At 35.4% G+C, this 10,784-nt stretch overlaps 2 protein-coding genes across 3 annotated transcripts; both read left to right on the plus strand.

Annotated features, from left to right (window-relative positions):
• The first annotated feature begins 350 nt into the window (after positions 1 to 350).
• Positions 351 to 3,396, plus strand: LOC105791018 (uncharacterized). Its single transcript, XM_012618873.2, has 6 exons — positions 351 to 652; positions 822 to 1,091; positions 1,187 to 1,360; positions 1,455 to 1,561; positions 1,687 to 2,021; positions 2,497 to 3,396. The coding sequence occupies exons 1-6, from the start codon at positions 500 to 502 to the stop codon at positions 3,078 to 3,080; spliced, it is 1,623 nt and encodes a 540-aa protein (XP_012474327.1). The 5' UTR covers positions 351 to 499; the 3' UTR covers positions 3,081 to 3,396.
• A 630-nt stretch (positions 3,397 to 4,026) lies between these two features.
• Positions 4,027 to 7,693, plus strand: LOC105791019 (MLO-like protein 13). Of its 2 annotated transcripts, XM_012618874.2 has the most exons (14): positions 4,028 to 4,284; positions 4,961 to 5,018; positions 5,165 to 5,382; positions 5,466 to 5,582; positions 5,676 to 5,721; positions 5,828 to 5,922; positions 6,071 to 6,145; positions 6,359 to 6,447; positions 6,539 to 6,588; positions 6,685 to 6,725; positions 6,824 to 7,036; positions 7,128 to 7,195; positions 7,310 to 7,370; positions 7,461 to 7,693. In XM_012618874.2, exons 1-14 carry the CDS (start codon positions 4,165 to 4,167, stop codon positions 7,521 to 7,523), a joined length of 1,314 nt encoding a protein of 437 aa, XP_012474328.1. In that variant the 5' UTR covers positions 4,028 to 4,164; the 3' UTR covers positions 7,524 to 7,693. The 2 variants fall into 2 exon arrangements, with proteins under 2 accessions (XP_012474329.1, XP_012474328.1); XM_012618875.2 differs by lacking the exon at positions 6,071 to 6,145 and having other exon boundaries at positions 4,027 to 4,284.
• The last annotated feature ends 3,091 nt before the right edge of the window (positions 7,694 to 10,784 follow it).

Consider the following 10,784-nt stretch of genomic DNA (forward strand, 5'->3'; position numbering starts at 1 on the left):
ACAGTATACGTGTCAACTTTGAAAGCACTATGCTAGAAGCTACCGTCGGATCTTACGCCACGTGTAAGACAGCACCAAACCACCGCCGTCATTTAAAAGAAATCCTAACTTTGTGGGCCCCGCATATTATCCATTTATGTGTTTACATGTCTGCCAGCACATGCTTCCCTTTTCTCCCAGAGTACCCAAAATAACCTTAACTCTAACCCCAATAATTGCCACAACTAAGGGTATTAAAGTAATCTCGAACTTTATTATACGTGCGATGGCTCAAACAACGCGGGATTCGCACGTGCTCGCCGCCAAAAGGGATCCCCTTTCCCCCATTTTAACTCCATTAATTAGATTTCTCCAAAGTAACTTCTAGGGTTTCAGAATCTCCGAAATTTGCTCTCTTTCCTTAAATTTTGATTAGAGGTAAAAAAAAAAAACTTTAAAGCTAGGTTTTCCGCGATTTTTTCGGTTGGTGTTGGGAAAATAGGGATTTTGCTTAGATTGGATGGTGCAGTTGATGAGATCGGGAACTCCTACGGCGGAACCCGAAGCGTGCCGGGACAAGGCGCCGGTGAAATTGGAGATCGTAGAGGATTCTTTAGAGGAAGAACATGGCCCTGTTAATAAACGATCCAAACTTTCTCCAAATCTTCAACAGGTATTTTTTTTCCCTTCAAATTTCCTTTTTACCCTATGAAATAAATAAATAAACAAAAACTCTCCCTATTTTGGAGAGAGATCTAAAGTATTTAGATAAGAATAAGAGCTTTTCTTTTAGAGCTTTGAAATCTGAAAGATTTCATTTCTGGGTATATATGTTTTGTCAGTGGACCTACGATGGCAATGCTTTCCCGATCCCGCCAGCGCAATACAACCCGTTGGATGAGCCGAGCCCACTTGGTTTGAAGCTAAGGAAGAGTCCTTCACTTTTGGATTTGATCCAAATGCGCCTCTCTCAATCCCAAAGCGGTAGCTCAGCCGCCCAAGCTGAGAGCTTGAACTCTGGTGTCAAAAAGGAGAGTAAAGCTGTTGCCGCTACCGATAAGCTTAAAGCCTCAAATTTTCCAGCTTCCATTCTTCGAATCGGCCACTGGGAGGTACCTTTTATTATTTATTATTCATTTATTTTATTAAATACATTCATTTTGGGGGTCAAGTAGCTGAAGAATTGCTTACTTGGTTATTTTTGCAGTATAAGTCGAGGTATGAAGGTGATTTAGTGGCCAAGTGTTATTTTGCAAAGCATAAGCTTGTCTGGGAGGTGTTGGAAGGTGGGCTTAAGAGTAAGATTGAAATACAGTGGTCGGATATTATGGGTCTGAAGGCAAATTGTCCTGATAATGGACCCGGGACTTTGAATGTTGTGGTAAACTTTCCCATGTTCCGTATGATATCCTTTTCAGTTTCCAATCTCCTTTTTAGTTTTCCTGCAACAATTATGTGTGCCTGTAATGATGCAGCTGGCTAGACAGCCCCTTTTCTTCCGGGAGACTAATCCGCAGCCTAGAAAACACACCTTATGGCAGACAACTTCAGATTTTACGGATGGTCAAGCTAGCATACATAGGTAAAAGTGATGTGTATTTTATTTTTTTCCCTTTTTGTGGAAATACAAGCTGAATTTACGTTAGTTGTTTGCATAGGGTTATGTGGCTAATTTGCTAATAAAATTTTGTAATGCTTACTTTGCAGGCAACATTTTCTGCAGTGTCCCCAAGGGTTGTTAAACAAGCATTTTGAAAAACTGGTCCAATGTGATATGCGTTTGAACTGTTTAAGCAGACAGCCAGAGATAATTTTGGATTCACTGTACTTTGAATCACGGAGTTCTGTTTTTGAGGATCCCAGTGAACCTAAAGGGCATGACTATGGCCAAGGGGAGACTGGTAAAGGATCTACTAGCTCTGGCTTCCAGAATATAGCATCACCTGTTGCAGCTCACTCCTCGTCTTTGGAGATTGAGAAAGGGGATTCTGCTGCCATAACCTCGGAAAATATGTCTAGGGAAGCTCCGTCTCCCAGTTCAGGTACAATCAGGAGCTCAGAATTTGTTGTTGATGTGCTCATGGATAAAGTTTTTATGTTATGTTGTCCTTTTGTAATCTCTTCTATTTACTCCTTTCTAAGTCAAATGCTTAATTTGGTGCAATGTGTGATCTCATAGGAAGTTGCTTTTTATTGTTAATAATGATTTTACACAGGCTTGATGTTATGAATCTTTCTGTTAGTGGTGGTGGTGATGCTGATATAGGCAGCAGAGCAGTGTAAAGAACACAGTAGCCTTTATTTTTTTTAAGAAAATTGCATATATTGGCTGCATATGCATGCTATTTGATTTGTTTGGTCTCTGTTGGATTTAGTATGTGCATTGATATTGTTCCTTTTTCTTTTTTGGGATTAGATTTATAGTTCTAGCTGAGTAGAAAGATGTTCCCTTAGCATTTCTTCTTGTCCAGTTAATTTCTCAATTCACATTAGTAATAGACTCTTGTGCCATTGAAGGAAGCGGAGTTTGTGAAGCAGTGGATTCAAAGGGGCCTAGAAATTGGGACCAGATAAAAGTGCCGGGACTTCACCCTTCTATGTCCATGAGTGATCTTATGAACCACATTGGACACCGTCTTTCAGAACACATGACCTCCGAAAATCCATCCTCTGAAAATAGACCAGACTGCCAGGAAATGCTGGAGGATATTGCACAATACCTTCTGAGTGACACTCAATTTACAACAGCCTCTGATGAGAAATCCCTCATGTCAAGGGTGAATTCTCTGTGTTGTCTTTTGCAAAAGGACAATACAACAGGCACAAGCTCACAGGCAAATGGAGAAAATTACGATGGACGTGATGATGGAAAAGATGTTCAGCTAAACAGAAGTCATGGGTTTGAGTTCAATATTACGGGCAAGGATGATGTGAAGGCTTTTGAAGGGGAAACAAAGGAAGTGTCTAGTAGCAGGCAGGCGCCAGGCATGTCAAGAAAAGACTCGTTTAGTGAGTTGCTGCTTCATCTTCCCCGAATCGCATCGCTCCCCAAGTTCTTGTTTAACATTTCAGAAGAAGATGGAGAGAGACAAGCTAGATAAGATAGTTTTCTTGTTTATAGACTGTGTAAAACAAATGATAAGAAAAAAATATTAAGCGAATTTCCCAATCTCCCTCTTGTTAGTTGGAAATGTGATATGCTTGTATATTATATCAAATGTCTGTTGAGGGGTGCTTGGACAATGGGATTTTTCAGGATTCGGAGAATTCTTTTGATGAAGAATTCCGGTAAATCCCATATGAAAACCTTAGGTGTTCTTTTTAGCAAATGCATTATTTGATGTAATATCTCAAGCAGATTGTTTGTTGGTTCTATCTTAATTTGTAAGTAAACTGTAATTGATGTCTCATTTTCCATTTGATTTGCACCTAGTTTTCCTGTCTAAGATGATACATTTTGTGAGAAGGCAAAATACGCACACTGAAAAGAAGCCGGGATGCGGAAGCATCTTTAGACCATGATTGAAAACAGAAGTATTCCTGCAAAGCTAGCATCTATTTACCATACGAGGAGTTTGTATTCATGTTCGTTACAGTTTGTGATTTGATTTCCCTAGAAATAATTTGCAAAATGTAGAGGGACTTTTATAATTTTTTTAAAAATCAAACGTGTTTGTATAAATATATAATGTTTCCAATGCCATTATGACATTTCATTTTTCCTAGCTTTGGCTTCGTCGTTTATCTTATTACATCGATACCGTCGAATATTGTATCATTTACTTTTCCTTTTCCTTGATTCCTAATTCGTACCAAGCAAGCAAGCACCGGAAACGTTAAATCTAAAAACAAGACTTGAATAGCATCTGAGTGTCTTAGATTTAATTAATGTAAAAAAAAGGGTTCAAAAGTTCCAAGCGTAGATATGTAAATATGATTTTATTTTTCTTAATGCAAGATCAAGAGATGATATTCATATAAGTAGTGACAGTTGATTCCTTGGAAAGTAAATTGGGTTTTCCAATCAAATTCTTTTCCCTTAGGCCTTAAATTTGTATATTCTTTGTTCTTTCCCATCCTCACCTTCTTTCTCTTTCATATATGAAATCATGTTAAGCCTTCAGAGTTAAGACAAAATCTGCATTTCAATGGCTGCAAAACCTCATTTGAGTTGAAATCAAGATAATGGAAACGGTAGAGCCCATCTCTCTCTATTATAAACCAACATGGGTTGTTGCAGCCGTCTGTTTTGTCATTATTCTTATATCTCTTTTCGCTGAAAGAGGCCTTAATTACCTTGGAAAGGTACCCCCTACCACTTTTTTTCTTTTTCTCTTCTAAGCTTTTACCAAATTCATGAATTTACTAACAAAATGATGAAATCCCAATTTATTTCTACACTTTGATGGAACAAATTCATGTGGTATTTAAATACAAGATGAGGTTGAAATGCCCAACTGTATGCTTCTATGCTCCAATAGAACAAACTATGTTTTTAAGCAGGCCAGATTAACTTGTACCCTATGTTACTTGGTGTTAGTGTGGGCTATGAGTATGTTTCTGATATGGATGTGTTCAGTTTTTTCAAGTTTTTTTATGTATTCAGAGGGCACTTGAACTAATAGTATCCGGATATGTATGGGACAATACTTTAAGAAAAAATAAGGAGTCCGAGAGTAACGTAGCTTGTACCTGCTTTATATGCAAGACTTAATCATGAATCACTAAGCATTTAGATAGAAAGTTTAATTGCGTGTGTAGGATAAAATTCATACATGCTTATCCAGTCTGCAAATTTTGTCAGAAGGTATACATTAGAATGTCACTCAGGACTTTTTGCATGTTGCAATGAGTCGCATGGAATTCCATTTATCTCTTGGTCTTTGTCTTCTTCTGGAGCTGTTGTATAATGAAGCTTCCAAGATGGAAAGTTTTCAGTGCATTGAAAATGTGGTGTCTAATTTTGACTTGGTAAATGCAGTGCCTGACGCATAGCCATCAAGATGCACTATTTGAAGCTTTACAAAAACTAAAAGCAGGTTTGCCTTACCACTCACTCCCCTTTCTCTTAGATTTTCTCAAGTAAAATTTCATGCTTAAGCAGCTGATATCGTTTAGCTGTATATCGTATTTGCAAATAATAAATGTTTAGCCTAACCAATGTGCTGCTGATGTTTGTGGACAGAGTTGATGCTACTGGGATTCATTTCTCTTCTATTAAATGTCTTTCAAGGTCTAATAAGCCAAATCTGCATTCCGTCTCACTTTGAGTCCACTATGCTTCCATGCAAGAAGCACACCGAAATCAAAGGTCATGAAAACTATTCTCCTCCAGCCATAAACAATGAACGTCACCTGCTTTCGGAAAAGAGTGGCAGTTTTTCAGATCATTGCTCACTTCAGGTATATGAAATTTCAGATGAAGCTCAGCCTTTCAAGGAGGGGTTGATTTAACTTATTCCATAGTTTTATCTTTCCGATCTCAGGGGAAGGTCCCGTTATTATCAACGGAGTCATTTCATGAGCTACACATTTTAATCTTTGTAGTGGCAGTTGTTCATGTAGTATCCTGTGCTGTTATATTGGTTCTTGGAGGAGCAAGGGTAATGTGTTGTGCATCTATCGAACTTTCAGTATTTGCCTCATTTTCAACTGTAAACCGAAAAAAACATATATATAGCTTTATTTTTATGTAGATACGCCAATGGAAACCTTGGGAAGATTCGATTAAAGTAGCAGCAGGTAAATCAATCAAGTTCTCAAATATTATCAGTTAATTTACCTTCCATTATTAAATCATTGTGGTTGCATAGAACTGATGGACATTGAGATTCATCTTGCTCAACAGGTCCAGCTAAAGTCACTCATAGGCATCATCTCAATAACGTACTCAAAAAACTTGCATGGGGATATTGGAGAAGGGCAGCCGTCATAAGCTGGATTGTAAGTCTTATAGCAGAATTCCATAGTCTTTATCTCTTGTGTATGCATTTTACTCATCTTATATACATTCATCATTATATCTGGTTGTACCAGCAATGGCAGTATCAAATCTGTTCTTTAGCAATTGAGTCCTGATGTTCTCTTGCAGATTTCATTTTTCAAACAGTTCTATAGCTCTGTTACCATGTCAGAGTACATAGCACTTCGAGAAGGTTTTATCATGGTTAATTTCTCATCATCCATCATATGTACTTAATGCCTGGTTTCACCCTATGTTACTCGATCTGGCAATTGATTCCAATGCATATCCAGACATGGGTATGGTAATATGATCCCTGTCCAACACTTACACTCGAGTTCGAGTAACATAGGTTTTACATTTTGAGTTGTTTCTTTACAAAAATCATGCTGCTTACCTACTTGCCCTACCTTCTAGACCAATTGCCTTAGCCATCAAGAATTTGATTTTCACAAGGACATGGTGGAGTCGCTTGAAAGGGACTTCAGACATGTGGTTGGCATAAGGTAATTCTTAAAAAAACTTGTCAGAATTTTAAATAAAGATTCTATTTGATTTTAAGAGAAATACTGTGCACTAATATCCTGTCATGTGTAGCTGGTATCAGTGGTTATTTGTGGTAGTGTTTTTGGCAATGAATGTGGAAGGTAAGGTTTTTTTTTTTTTTTTTCCCTTTAATCTCAAGGAATTACCTTTATTTTTAGTCACATTTCACCATAATTGAAGGAACTGGATATATGCAGGATGGCATACGTATTTTTGGCTATCGTTTCTACCTATAGTGGTAAGTGAATCATTTCCATTTCAGTGGATCATTTAAACTGGTTTGGGGAATGGGAATCACCTGATTTAACAATTATTGAGGTAAATGGAGTTTTACAGCTTCTACTTCTTGTTGGAGCCAAGTTAGAGCACATAATCGTCCGCTTAGCTCAGGATGTCGACGTGATGAAGAAGCATCCGGGGCAGGAACCAGCGTGGGTGAGACCTTCTGACGAATACTTCTGGTTTAACCGTCCTCGCCTCCTTCTCGACTTTATTCACTTTATCCTATTCCAAAATGCCTTTGAGATTGCATTCTTCTTCTGGATCTTGGTATGCCATTTCCAACAACAACACAACACATATTATTCACACCAGTTTTGTTCTGTAAATGCACTAACTTGTTAATTTCATTTCCTCTCAGTGGACGTATGGTTTCCATTCATGCATGATGGAAAAAAAAGGCTACATCATCACTAGACTTATAATCGGGTAAACATTCAAGACCCGAGGCTCGGTTCTGGTTTCGATTAGTTTATGTTTTGCTTATCATCACCACCATCATCATCATCATCGTCATCTTTTTTTCTTTTTGCCTCCGCGCAGTGTAATCGTTCAAGTTCTATGCAGTTACATCACACTGCCATTGTATGCTCTTGTCACTAAGGTATGGGACATCTTTCCTCCATTAAATCTATCTATGTTAGGCACTTCATTTGAACATTGATGTGGCATTTTCTTTTTATCCTTGTTGAAGATGGGAACTGCTTCCATGGCGGAGTTGGTGTCGGTGCCGGTGCAGTCACCTGGGATCATTTAACCATATATATATGATAACCTTATAGTTCAACTCTAGATTGAGACATGAGAGGCTGATTTTTTATTTTATCCTTGCTGTAAATGTACAATCTTTCTTGGAATAATCACATTTGTAATTTTTGCCAACTGATGGTGCTGTAATTAATAAAAAAAAGAAATTGCTGGTGGAAATCTTTCATGCTAAATTGAGTGCTAAATCTGTGCCTTCAGACGCGCACGCTTGGATTGGGTTTTTTTATCATTTGATTGTTTTGGATTCGGATAATCGAGGGTTTGAATTTTTCTCCCATCGGATTTTTTTGGATTTGATTTTTTTGGGTTGGTGCTTTTCCAGACTCAATTTTTTTCACTCAAATCAAACCGGGCAGACTTTGACAATTAAAGTAATTTTAAATTTTATGAGTTATAAATATTTTAATTTTTAATATAATAATTTATTTTACTTTTATACGATGACAATTTAATTCATATTTACATTCTAAATAGTATAAATCATCTTTACTTTTCTCTATATATGTTTTGTTGAGATTGTTGACACATTTGAAAGTAAGAAAAAGTTTTGTGGTTGTTTTTGTGGTTGATACAGTGACTACAATTTGAGACATTGTTTCGTTAATTTACTTGTCTACTTTCAGAGTTCACAAATTTTAGAACAAAAGCATTGAACTATTTATTTTGGAGATACTTGGATGAGTTAGAACCCAAAACATGAAAATAAATTGAGTTAAAGTTGAAGATTGGTTACATGCGAATCAAGTAAAGTTACTTTCTATATTTGAAAGCATTAGATTACACCGAGACTCTTGTGAAATTATATCAATATTATCCTATGCTGATTTTTAGTTTTACCTTGTAGAAAAACGATTATACTATGACTCTTATGTAATAAAAACTTAAGTAATATAAGCTTTATCTAGGTTAAAGCGCAGTTGAGAAATTAAGAGAGCACGAATTTGTTCAAGTTAGGAACATTTTATGTGTGCATTGTTTTTGTAAGCAATCAAGAGAGTCTCTTGTATTGCAAAACTAAGCTTTCGAGGGGGAAGCTTAATGGGAGGGTGATCTAGTCTTTATACAATGATGATGTTGCTAAATTGATCAGAGTTAGCCTAATGTTAGAACTTAAATAATTAGTTATACTGTGGGAAAGATAGTCCATCATTGCTCTAGTTAAGACCCCTTGACTTGACTTCAAACTTAGTAGTAATTTTGGTCTATTTTCGCACTTAAGGAGCTTGTTTTCTAGCCATTTGAGTATTTATTATTACATTTTTTGTATTTAGTAGTTAAGTAGTAAAAATTAATAAAACAAGTACTTTTAACATATTTATGAGTGTTTGTGACCTATTAGGCTGATACAGGCCTTAGGTAGTTCTAATTTGTGTATTTGAGTGTGAAGGATGATGAATTATAGGCCCAATGTATGTAGGAGCAAGGGACGATTGATGCACAAGTTTCCCAAGCCATCAAAGCATGAAACAAACCTAAGAGGACACAAAACATGTGTCATGTCGCGCTATAGGCCTTGCATGGCGTGACATAGGGTCGACGTGGTGCCCAAGTATTCCGGGGATATTTTTGTCCCCACAATCAACTTTATACGAAGACTTAGGACGTACCTAAGACCTAATTTGGGCTGCCAACACTCCTATAAATAAAACCTTAGGGGTTTGATGTAAAATATCTGTCTTAGACGCATTCAAAAACCCTTATAGTTTAGGAGTATGATTTAGATTAGATTTTCTATTATTTTCATAAATGTTTTGTTTTTTCTTCTTGGAATCGGTTTATAAAAAAATCTTTATAAAAACAAAAGAAATCCTTAAAAATTCGAGTAGCTTAAAAATTATAAAATTTTTATTGAGTTAAAATTGAAAATTAAAAATAATTAAAAAACTTCAACTAAATGTTTATAACCTTAAACCAACAACATTACCTTTTAGTTACACCTTCTTCATCCTCTCCCCACTAAGTTTTTCCTAAAATTTCATGAATAAAACACTTAGATTATTTTACTTAAAACTCATAACCTTTTTTTTTTAAATTTTAATCACCATTTGATTCAACACACCAACAAATCAATATCTAAAGCCAGATTTAACCATGGCTTCTTCAAGTTTAAGTTTAAAATCAACACATCAAGTGAGGGAAATTTTCTTTCATTATTGTCTTAAGGCTTGAATATGATGTTCTAACACTTTTTGGAGCAAAGGAAGGAAATTCTATGAATATTCTAAATATAAAGAGGTTTTTTTGTAAAAAGTGTTAAATTTGCTTAACATAATTTATGTAAAATTAGTATAATAATTATAGAAAATGTGTTTAACCATAGATGGGGTTAAATTAGTGTTAAATGAGTATAATAAGTAGTATTAAATTACTGCAAGGAAGTGTTAATTACATGATTTTGTGTTAAGTACATATGGTTGTTTAAGTAAAAAAATGAGTATAGTTTATGTTAAATGAGTATAATAAGTGTGAGGGAGTGGTAATTACATGATTTTGTTGTTAAGTAGGTATCAGTGTTTAAGAACTTCGAGAAAAAAAGAGAGTATTGTAACATGCAAATTGGGTTTGATCATTTTTACCTAATTATTATCTTGATTGTAGAACGAGGGATGTGGGGTTTTTTTTTTCTGTTTGGTTAATGCTAACGAGAAGTGACAAACATCTGGTAAGAAGAAGATATGATGGAAGACCTATTACGTGAGAACATGTTATTGAAAAAAAACCGAAGGCTAAAGATGGAAAATGCAAGATGCAATGAAATCATCACAAAAAATGAAAAATTATATCTTTATACAAAATCAACTTAATTGTTTTGCTTTTAGGTTTCTTGTATTTCTTCTTCTACGTAATTGATTGTATTGGCATAATTTACTATGGTCGTATGAATTAGGGATGTTTTTGTATCAACAATTATGTTAATTGTGTATGTTTTTGTGATGAATGAATGTTGAACTAAGTAAATTATGAAATTGTCAAAAATTACCTTTGTGAATTGTGTAAATAATTATGGTTTTATGGGCACATATCAATAAGAGATTGAACAATAATTGTTTTATGAGCATTCATAGAAGTTGGATTTAGATAACATAATGGATTGTTCAAATATTTCCATTAATATAGCATAAAAGAAGTTACATCAGAAAACAATATTGACCATTCTCACATATGGTTGGAAGCACAAATGCAAAAAATAAATAAACTTAAATTTCAACTAGACCTAATCAACTTCAAAAGAAATAAGTAAATATAGTAG

This window comes from Gossypium raimondii, chromosome 8 (assembly GCF_025698545.1).
Source record: "Gossypium raimondii isolate GPD5lz chromosome 8, ASM2569854v1, whole genome shotgun sequence".
Taxonomy (NCBI): Eukaryota; Viridiplantae; Streptophyta; class Magnoliopsida; order Malvales; family Malvaceae; genus Gossypium; species Gossypium raimondii.